Genomic DNA, 10,597 nt, shown 5'->3' with positions numbered 1-10,597 from the left:
TGTGTGTCGGTCTGCTTCACGCTGAATCACGCATGCGCTGTATCATCAGCTCCTCGGTTCTCGAATCAGACGCGTCCGACAGAAATGCTTCTCGGTTCAGTGTACTGGTGATCCGAAAACCGATGCAACCGGTTCTTGACTCGAGAACGAGAAACGCTCCGGCAGTGGGCGTGTACGTTCGTTATCTGGCTCTGCTGCACAAATTTCCCCCCGGCCTTAATTTGTCCATGTTACCACGCCCCCGGCCACGATAAGAGGCCCGGCGTTTATTTGACTACCGTTTTTTATTTGAGGAATTACGGTAACATGAAACTCATATAAAATTACAAGTATAACATTTATATCATGAAGCAAAATGATATACAATAATAAAACATTTCGACATTGTTCTTTGGGTAGAAACTCCATCTTTGAGTTGATCTGAATCTCAGTTGAATCTGCTGCTTTTGAAGATGAAGATGAACTTTATTAACTGTGAAAACTTGTTTCTGTCATGTTGCTTGTAATGTCTGATTAGGACAGATTTATCCAGATGATATTTTGTTGCTTGCAGCATTATTGCAGCATCAGATCTGAAAGTGCTGGATCTGAAGATGATCTACTTACTGTGAATGTTTTTTGTATGACTGTGTAGAGCAGATGATTGATTGAAACACTTCCCACATGCAGTGCAGTGATACGGTTTCTCTCCAGTGTGGATCCTCTCATGTCTTTTCATGTATGAAGACTGATTGAATCTCTTGTCACAGTGTGAACACTTGTAAGGTTTCTCTCCAGTGTGAATCCTCTCATGTTTTTTCAGATTTCCTGCATGAGTGAATCTCTTGTCACAGTGTGAACACTTGTAAGGTTTCTCTCCAGTGTGAATCGTCTCATGCAGTTTTAAATGGGCCGCTGAAATAAAAGTCTTTTCACACTCAAAGCACATGTACTCTCCCACACCAGTATGAAGTTTCTGATGTACTTTTAAAATTTGTAGCTTTGAAAAACTCTTTCCACACAAATCACACGAATGTGGCTTCTCCTGTGTATGAACTCTCAGGTGCTGCTTCAGGTTTGAAGCCCACAAAAATGTTTTCCCGCACTGATCACATGAGTACAGTTTCTCTCTTGTGTGGATCTTCATGTGTCTCTTAAGGTTTGATGATTGTGTGAAACTCTTACCACATTGATCACAAGTGTACGGTTTCTCTCCAGTGTGGATGTTCATGTGCAATGCAAGGTATTTTTTTCGAGAGAAACTCTTCCCGCACTGATCACATGTGTACGGTCTCTCTCTTGTGTGGATCTTCATGTGAACATCAAGATTATATTTGTGTGTGAAACTCTTCCCACATTGATCACATATGAACGGATTCTCTCCAGTGTGAACTCTCATGTGAACATCAAGATTATATTTGCGTGAGAAAATCTTTGGACACTGAGTGCAGGTGAAAGATTTCTTGGCTCTTCTTTTCTTTAAATCTTTCTGTTTGGTTTGAGAGCAACTCAGAAGTTTTTCTCTGGTTTTGACATGATTTTTCTCCTCAACTTCACTTTATTCTTCACTCTCCTGGTTCTCTTCAATCAGCTCTTAAATAAAAGTAAAAATGGTTAGTTTTCAGGAACTTTTCATCAACCCTGTTACCAAAGTTACTGTAAGAAAAATAATCTCTATCACTATGAATAACTGCTATAATTTATGGGAAATAAATTAGTAACTAGCTAATCAGATTTTGCTTAAGTCATTACTTACTAGATCAATTGTGTTTACTTTTGATGTATAAAAGCAAACTGTATAGAAATAAAAATGTGGTTAAAATGGCTGCAAAATTAAACTGTGAATCAACCATTTAACTAAATCTGATTTAATCGAGTTTTTCAGAATCACGGATGAATGAGAAATCAATAATAAACACCAACCTGTTTGTTCAGTATCTTCAGTGTGTTTGATTCTGAGGGTTGAGGCTTCTTGATCTCTCATCTTCTCTCTGTCCTCTTTAATAAACTCAGACTTGACAGATTTCAGCTCTTCTTCTCTTCTGAACTGATGAGATGTTCCAGCATTTATTGGTGAACTACTGTGGGAGGAGCTTCACTGATGATGTGATTCCTGTGGGAGGAGCTTCACTGATGATGTGATTCCTGTGGGAGGAGCTTCACTGATGATGTGATTCCTGTGGGAGGAGCTTCACTGAAGGTAAATTGCAGCATGAGAGAAGATGAAAAAAAACACCTTACCAAGATCGGTTTTACAACACAATGTTAATATATAGATTTTTATACATAAATAATGGTTAAAAATAATGGAAAAACTAAACGCAGAAAAAAAAAATATTGTTGACACCAAGGAAATGAGCTTTAAGTGGCAATTTACAGGAGATCTGAGGCATCAGCATAATAAATGAGCTGAAAAACATAACTATTTACATGAAATAAAGAGTCTTTTCAGCAGCTCTGTTAATATTGATGAGCCTCTATCAACACCCATTCAACAAGACATTCAGATCATCTCTCTTTATTCTCAGTGTTTGCTGTTGGGACCAGATTTGAGGATATAAAAGAATATAAAACTGCTTTACTGAAGTACTGTTATTTATCAAAATGTGACATTGACAAATAAATAAATTATTGATAAATTACTGACAATAACAAACAAACACTTATGACACTAAAAACTATCTTACAACACCATAGCCTAACATGACCATGGTAATCCTAAACTTGATTTTTCTGTACATAAACTGACAATGATCATAACATTTTTCAAAGCAATATTTAATGCTTCCTGTGTCAAACTTCATATATTCCCATTTATGAATAGATTTGAAATTTCAAATCTTCAAAATGTGAAAAACGTTCATTACTCATTACAGGAACAAAATGTGTTTGGAAATACAGTTGCAATGCAGACCTATTTCAATTTTGACAAGTAAAAATAATCTAGATGTCAGCGGAGAAAAAAAAAGGTAAAAATGAAAATGGTAGCAGCAATAGGCTACTTGAGATCGATTCCCACCAGTACCCTTCACAGATTATTATTGATTTAGTTTTAGTATTATGACTGGGTATTCACTAACAGATCAACTACAACCATCAAAACGAAGCACAAAAGCAGTCGAAATCGCTCAGCTCTGAATGAATTAATTTTTTCCTCACATGCTGCTACAGCAGTAACGTTAAATGATCCCGATGAAAACAAAACAGAAACGAGTCTGTCGCTTAAACAAGCTGTAAAGTGTTTGATGGTTGTGTAAATGTGTGAAATACTGTGAACTGCTCGCCTCTCCGGGATTTATACTGTCCTCTAAAACCGTCGACAATTACCGGTGATTAGTCTTTTTTCGGTTTTGTGTTGAATGAGTCGATGAATTAATAATTCATGTACCAACTTAAAAAAAAATCTGAAACTATTAGCTTTATTTCACATCAACAATTAATCACAGTAAGATTTTCTCTAAAAGCACAGAACAAACAATAATTAGCTTAAAGAAAGAAATCTGACAGATAAAACTATTTTGACAAATACAACATACAAAACATACCTCGTTGGCTCAGTACCGAGAGAGGAATTAGTTTCAGTCTTTTTCTTCTTCTTTCTGTTTATCTTATCTCTCTTAAACTTTGCTTAGTGACCACACTTTAGTCATACATCTTTCTTTCTCTCGAGAGGTCGCTTCTTCTGTGGAAATATAACCTCTTCTCTGCATACAAAGCTCACTCTTAAGCTACAGCGCCCCTAGTGGCACTTAACGGTAATAATAATAAAAATACAGAGAATGAATAGAAACGAAAATGTAGCAGTAACAAGATTAATGAGAACGGGTTGGAGGAAAGAGGACACGTTCCAGGTAAAGGCTTGGATGGCAAAAATGGGGTCTGGGATTGTCGCATCTAAGATCGATCTTGATGTGTTGGACAGTCCAATTAGCAATGAAATGAAAAAGAAATATGGGAAAATAATTGTAGAAGTCATACCCTGGATTTAGAATCATGGTGTTCCCAAAAATAAAATGTACATTTAGCATAACAGCCCTGAATAACGTAAAAGAGAGTTTGGAAACGTGGAAACAAATTAAGAGGTTATAAAAAGTGGAAAAACAAACAAAAAGATAAGTCAAAAGAACATAGAAATTTTTATTTGTATTAAATAACAGGCATGAAGCAGCAGAACGCAGAGAAATACATTTCAATGTCATTTAGGAATGAACTAAAATTATAGTTCTGTAGCATGTGAAGATAAAAGAACAGATCATATTACTCAGAATTCTTCTCTTTATTCCCTTAGACTTTGATCTGGACTCCTGGCTTCACACCTTTAGAGAAATGCCACAGCAGCACCAGATTCAGCCACCACCACTGCCTCCATCCTACAGCGCAGCTGCATCTGCACGACAATCCTTACCACCTGACGAAAGACAAACACAGATCTTCAAACTGACCCTCAACAACTTCAACAGCATCATTATCATCCAGAAAGTCTGCCACCAGCGACTGCGTAAGAGCAGTGAAATACTCCATGACTGGAGTCAGCACCATATCTAAAGTTTATGAGAGAATGACACTGCAGCCTGAACGAGCATGAACTGGAGGAAAGAGGAGCATGTTGAACTGTCCACATGTGAGAAGACTGGTATTGGCTGTGTGGAAGCATTTTCTTGCCATCGGTCTAATGTTTGCTGGGTACTGAAGTACATAAAAAAATCTTTCTTAGTGTAACACAGTATGCAAGATTTAATCTGATAAAACATATTTTTTAGACTCAAGCCCTATAAAGTGAGCACACGCTTTCGAGTGCAGTTTTGAGGACACTAGACACTCCACATAAAGCATTAAGGCGACTGATATTGTGGTCTGCTGGCATCTCCGTGTGTTCCTGCAGCTTGCCTTGCAGTTATTTATAGATGTATAAAAAATTGTCTGGACAAAAAAAAAATCACACAGATTTTGCTGTTGAACTGTATACATTAATTTTAAATTATTATTTAAATAAAAACAAAATGTTTTCATTTTTCTTGAAAAAAGCTTGCAGAAAACGGTTCTCAATGTTGAATTTGGTAAAAACAATGATCATTATTTCAGATGTTTCTAGTCTTAACCTGTGGGCCCACTTGTCATTTTAAACTGTGATATCTTAGTCTGAATTTAACGTAATCTTGACAAACTATATATTCACTGAAAGCTTAAAGACTCTAGTTTTCATATTTGGTGACTAATTTCTGAAAGAAAGCAACTGTAATTTATTAATTTGTAAGAAGAGTACTCAGAGTCAGAGAGCGAGTTCTAACCTTTTAGTCTAGATGGAAATAGGGGTCCACGCGAACCCCCCTGCTTTTTTATGCCACCTGATTTTTTAAATCCTTAAAGTGTCTATTTTCATAATCTGCCAGGTGCCAAGCTGAAATAATGTCCCAAAGGGTTCTTTTTTAACCCTTTGCTGCACCCGACCGGAATCCGAAAAATCAAAAAGTGATGTAGAAAGTGGCATAACATTAGAAGTAAACAACATACAGAGACAAATGAACACATTTTCCCATACAATTCTGACCCCAGGAATATAATGGAATGGTTATTTTTGACATTTCACAACATATTGACCTTATTTCTGGACAAAATAGCAAAAAATGGCCAAAGATGTGTAGAGGATCAACTATTTTTTCGCTTTCTCAAGCGCATAGGGTGTTTTTTTTTTCCACAACATATTCTTTATCACTCAAGTGTTTATTTTAAGATTAAATTGGGTACCAAGCTGAAATAATGTCCAAAATACTTTATTTTGGACACATTTTTCAATACAATTCTGACCCCAGAAATTTTATTTGTCATGTTTTATAACATCTTGACCATCTGTGGTCAAAAAGAGCAAAAAAAAAGTTTTTATTATACTTAGTAGCCTGAAATAGGGTTGATTTTAACCTTTTACTTCACCTATCCTGAAACTGAAGTTATTTAAAATAGTTTTACTTTTGAAGTTAACAAAACAAAGCAAATTAACTTAAATAAATAAAAATAATAATAAAATAAATAAATAAACTACAGAAAAATAGAAAAGGTCCAAAAAGTTGACTGAGCATAAACTGCAAGTTTTTTTTAATTTTGGGGCTTTGCAGTTGGCAGTTGGCAGTCGTCGGTTCGTACCCGCAGATCGCCATGTCCCCACTGCTCTCTCTTTTGGAAAAATTTCAGTAAGTACTTGAAACTATAATTAAGATATACCTTTATAGTCATAACTTAAAGTGATTTTCGACAGTTTTTACTATAATCACAGGCTTTCGGAAATCGAATCTGTATTCTTGACTAGCAGTGTTGGTAGCTTAGTTGGGTGGAGGATATGAGATATGAGACTCTGTGAAGACGTCAGTTCACCATACCACATGATATTTGTGAACAGATTCCATTGAAATTAGAGGACTTGTCTTTGGATAGAATTGGCTATCACCAATATTGCTATAAAAGCTTTACAGGGAAAATAAATCATTTAAGTGTCAAGGCTTCTTCATCTGGTGAATCATTATCATTGAAAAGGGACTCTCTGCGCCATGTCAAATCACTGTCAGTTCAATCTGAAGGAGCTCCAAGAAGGTGTTCCTTCTTGTTTCCCAATCAGTGCATTTTCTTTGACAAAGCAAATTCCAAGTTCAATGGCAAGACTGAAGAGCTTACAAAGTTTTAGAGTTGGAAACACAAGGAACCAGGCTGGAAAGTTATTAAACCTAGGGCACAAGAATTAAAGAAAGAGGCTCTTTATCGCAAAGTGCAGGGCAAGGACCTTTTGCAATGGAAGCTACAGTAATTATCATCCATCATGCAGAAACAATTTCAACACAGAGTACCAAACCCATGAGCGTGCAAGGGAGAGAGTAGAAAAGGCAGCAGACAACACTGAGGCCCAGAAGATAGCAGCACATAACAAGTCATATTGTGTGGTAAAGGGATTACATTCTTAGGAATGTGATTGATTGCAAAGAGGTTGTCCAGCTAAGATCCATGTGCAACTTGTACATGAAGACATTGGAAATTCAACGTTTTCCTAATCCTGATACCGCAGTAAGAAATTGGCAAGACGGTTACAGGGAGACAAAGACATCTCTCATGAACTCACATTCTCCAAGGTGCAACAACATGAGTGTATTAAGTCGAACCTCATATACAGCTCAGCATTACTGTAGATGAAGCAGTTTGGATGTGCATACAAACTTGGAACAGCTGACCAACTGTTTTACATTTTTTACATTTTCAAAATTTACATTTTTCATTTGCGATTTGAATTATACTGCTGCATTCATGACAATTTTCATTATTTTGTTTTTATTTTGCTTTGCATAACACTGGTCTTTAATGTTGTGTTCTTTGTTTGTTGGCAGGGCCTGGGCACCCGGGGCAGATGCGTGACCAATTAGGTGGTATGGTCTTCACTGTAGTCGTGGTCTTCTCTGACATGAGTCGTGGAGTGTGTGCTGTGCTGGTGTGTGTGCACTGAATGGGGTGCTCTTCATAGAGGTGATATCTTGAGACTGCCCTTGGGCATGCCCAGGATCCTCTGCAGCCAACATTAGAACTTAATAAATTGAAGCGTGATTGCTGGTCAACACCTTTTACACGAAAGGACTGTCTTTTAACAATTAATAAATTGTATATGTTTTTCAATCACCTATGTCTCTGATTCCAACTGTGATTAGGATCTGTGTGTGCCTTAGCTTAGGGGTTATATTAAATTCTTGGGGCGAAATCCCCCAAGTGGCGTAGTCGGAAATAATTAACTGAATTGAGCGTGGGTATAAATTGTTCCGCCCAATGTCATAAAATAGAGCCGTCACTCCCGAGCGCTTCGTCACATTTTGGCGTAGTCGGCAGGATTTATCACTAGATTGGGTCAGAGACAATAGGTTTTTGTTGTTTGTATTGTCTTTATGGTTGTGATTCTTTTTTTTTTTTTTTAAACAGAACAGCAACTTGGTGTAAGGGCAGGTGGCCTTTCTCCGGGGTGGTAAGTTTACTTTAAATTTCATCCGAAATGGAGGAAGAATTACAGGGGTTGCGGGAGTTGGTAGCCCAGTTAAGGGCTGATAATGCCAGGATGGAACAGCTACAGGCGCCTGTGGTTGGTGTTTCCGGGGATGGTGAAGCCTTGGCTGGTACTTCGACTGCTCCACCTGTAGGGCCCCAATCTTCTGGTGCTAGTGCACCAGAACGATTAGTTTTTGTGCCGCGAGAGCGTCGATGCCCAAAATTTAGCGGTAAATCTGGTATAAGTGTCGATGAATGGGTCGAAGAGGCACGGGCTTGCATGAGGGCGCGGTATACGGGGACCGCTGAACAAGCTTTTTTTGTATTCTACCACCTGGAAGGGGAGGCCCGAGAGGAGATTCGGTATCGTCCTGAGGCAGAGCGCGGAGATCCTGATAAAATTATTAAAGCATTGCAAGAGCTTTATGGGTGTTCACAGTTGTACGTCGCTTTGCAAGAATCTTTCTTTTCAAGGAAGCAACAGGAAGGTGAGACATTGTTAGAATTCTCCCTTGCGCTTATGGCTCTTTTAGAGCGGGTTAAGAACCAAGCACCTAATGCTGTCGCGAATTCTGAGATTGTATTGCGGGATCAATTTGTGGAGCACGTGTCCAATAATACTCTGCGACGTGAGCTTAAACAATTAGTTCGTCGTGAGCCTACTGCTACGTTATTAGAAGTTCGTAGAGAAGCAATTAGGTGGGAACGTGAGGGGATGCCTGGGGGTGTAAGGGCACGTAGCCAGTCCGTCCCGGTAGCCTACGGCCTTCAGTATGGGGTATGTGGGGCCACCTTTGCTGATAGGCAAAACCCCCCACAACAGTCTGAGATGAGATGAGATGCAAACTGCGCGAAATGTTCTGACAGCAACAGCAACAATTGAACCAGCTCACACAGACCGTTGCTCGTCTCCAAACCCCGTACGTGCACGCTAGATCATCGCGTCCGGGTCCAGTCATATGTAGACGGTGTCAGCGCCCGGGTCATTATGCTCGCGAGTGCGATGGGGCCGGGCTTGTCCTCCCCAGCCGGTAGCCGGTCCCTCTACTATTACACACGGTCAACCGCGCTCTCCTCGGCCGGCAGAAATCTAGCTCCCGCCAGGTCGCAGAGTCACGATCTTGGTGGGGAGGTAGCTGACTCCCATCCCACAGATACACATAATCCATTTTCTCGCTTGATCTCCTCGTGTCCTCATTTGACCGTCTCTATAGGAGGAGTGTTAGTACCTTGTTAAGTCGACACTGGGGCAATGGTGTCGACTATTGTAGAAAGTTGTTTTCGTCAACATTTCGAGCCTTGGGGGCAGGACCGGTTGCAGGGCTGTCAGTGGTTGCAGCTAAGAGCGGCTAATGGGCTGGAGATCCCGTACATCGGTTATTTGGAGCTGGATGTAGAAATGTGTGGCAGGTTGGTTACAGGGTTTGGTGTCCAGGTGGTTAGGGATCCTCCTGGTGGGCTGAGTGCAGGCATCCCCGGAGTGTTGGGGATGAATATACTTAGCCGGTGCTACCAGGAGCTCTCTGGCCAACACGGCACGGCACTTTTTGATCTCCCTGTGGTTATGAATTTCCAGGTGTGAGGGCCTTTCAGCATTGTCAACAAAGCCCCCGTGTCTGGCCTTCCTGATGGGCTTTTGGCCTCGCCGGCCTTGGTACCGGTAAGCCGAGGTACTGCATATGGGCCCGTGGTAAATGTTGGGGCAGCTGATGTGGTGCTCCGCCCTACCACCGTGGTGGGGAGTCTGAAGGAGGTCTAATTGGTTAACCTGCCACAGGGGGTCGTTGAAGTTAAGGCCACAGTCGCCACAGTTCAGTCCCATAGTGCAGGGGGGGAGTCTCCTTTGCTTAACCAGATTGAGTCTCTCGACTTATCCGTTCTGCCTGCTGCAGAGCAGGATCAAGTTAGGGACTTCCTACGCAAGTATCAAGCAGTGTTCTCCTGCCATGAGGGAGATTTAGGTTGCACCCGTCTAATCTCCCATGATATACCGGTCTTGGATGACGTCCCCGTGCGCCAGCGGTATAGCCGCATTCCCCCTTCAGAATATGAGGTAGTCAAAACTCATATTAATCATCTGTTGGAAGCTGGTATAGTACGTGAGAGCAGTAGTCCATACGCATCGCCTATCGTATTGGTAAAGAAAAAAGACAGTAGCCTGCGCATGTGCATGGACTACCGTCATTTGAACGCCAAAACTAGAAAGGATGTCTTTCCCCTTCCTCGTATCGAGGAATCGTTAGATTCATTGTCCAGGGCCCGCTGGTTTTTCACACTGGATTTAGCCAGCGGGTACCTGCAGGTCCCGGTGTCGGAACATGATAGACCGAAGACCGCATTCTGTACACCCTTTGGGCTATTCGAATTCAATCGTATGCCGTTCGGCCTCTGCAACGCGCCAAGTACGTTTCAGAGGTTGATGGAGCGTTTGTTCGGTGACCAGCAATGTCAGTCGCTTTTGTTATATCTTGACGACATCGTTGTGTTTTCTACTTCAGTAGCTCAGGATTTACAGAGGCTGGAAATGGTCTTGGACCGGTTGAAGAGAGAAGGGTTGAAGGCAAACTTGCGGAAATGCGTTTTTTTTCAAACAGGAGGTAAGATACTTGGG

General features: G+C 40.6%; 1 protein-coding gene and 1 long non-coding RNA gene across 3 annotated transcripts; both read right to left on the bottom strand.

Moving 5' to 3' along the window:
• Nucleotides 1–82: 82 nt before the first annotated feature.
• Nucleotides 83–1,436, bottom strand: LOC113096978 (zinc finger protein 484-like). The gene has a single exon (XM_026262203.1). It carries the CDS (start codon nt 1,376–1,378, stop codon nt 599–601), a length of 780 nt encoding a protein of 259 aa, XP_026117988.1. The 5' UTR covers nt 1,379–1,436; the 3' UTR covers nt 83–598.
• An 18-nt stretch (nt 1,437–1,454) lies between these two features.
• LOC113096979 (uncharacterized) lies at nt 1,455–3,645 on the bottom strand. 2 transcript variants are annotated; one of them, XR_003288754.1, is made up of 3 exons: nt 3,525–3,645; nt 1,903–2,173; nt 1,455–1,572 (listed from the first exon to the last, which is right to left on the bottom strand). It is a non-coding gene; the product is annotated as an uncharacterized LOC113096979 (long non-coding RNA). The 2 variants fall into 2 exon arrangements; XR_003288753.1 differs by having other exon boundaries at nt 1,903–2,141.
• Between the last annotated feature and the right edge of the window lie 6,952 nt (nt 3,646–10,597).

Source organism: Carassius auratus, unplaced genomic scaffold, assembly GCF_003368295.1.
Source record: "Carassius auratus strain Wakin unplaced genomic scaffold, ASM336829v1 scaf_tig00216060, whole genome shotgun sequence".
In the NCBI taxonomy this organism is placed as follows: Eukaryota; Metazoa; Chordata; class Actinopteri; order Cypriniformes; family Cyprinidae; genus Carassius; species Carassius auratus.
This window is presented reverse-complemented; position numbering and strand designations above follow the sequence as displayed.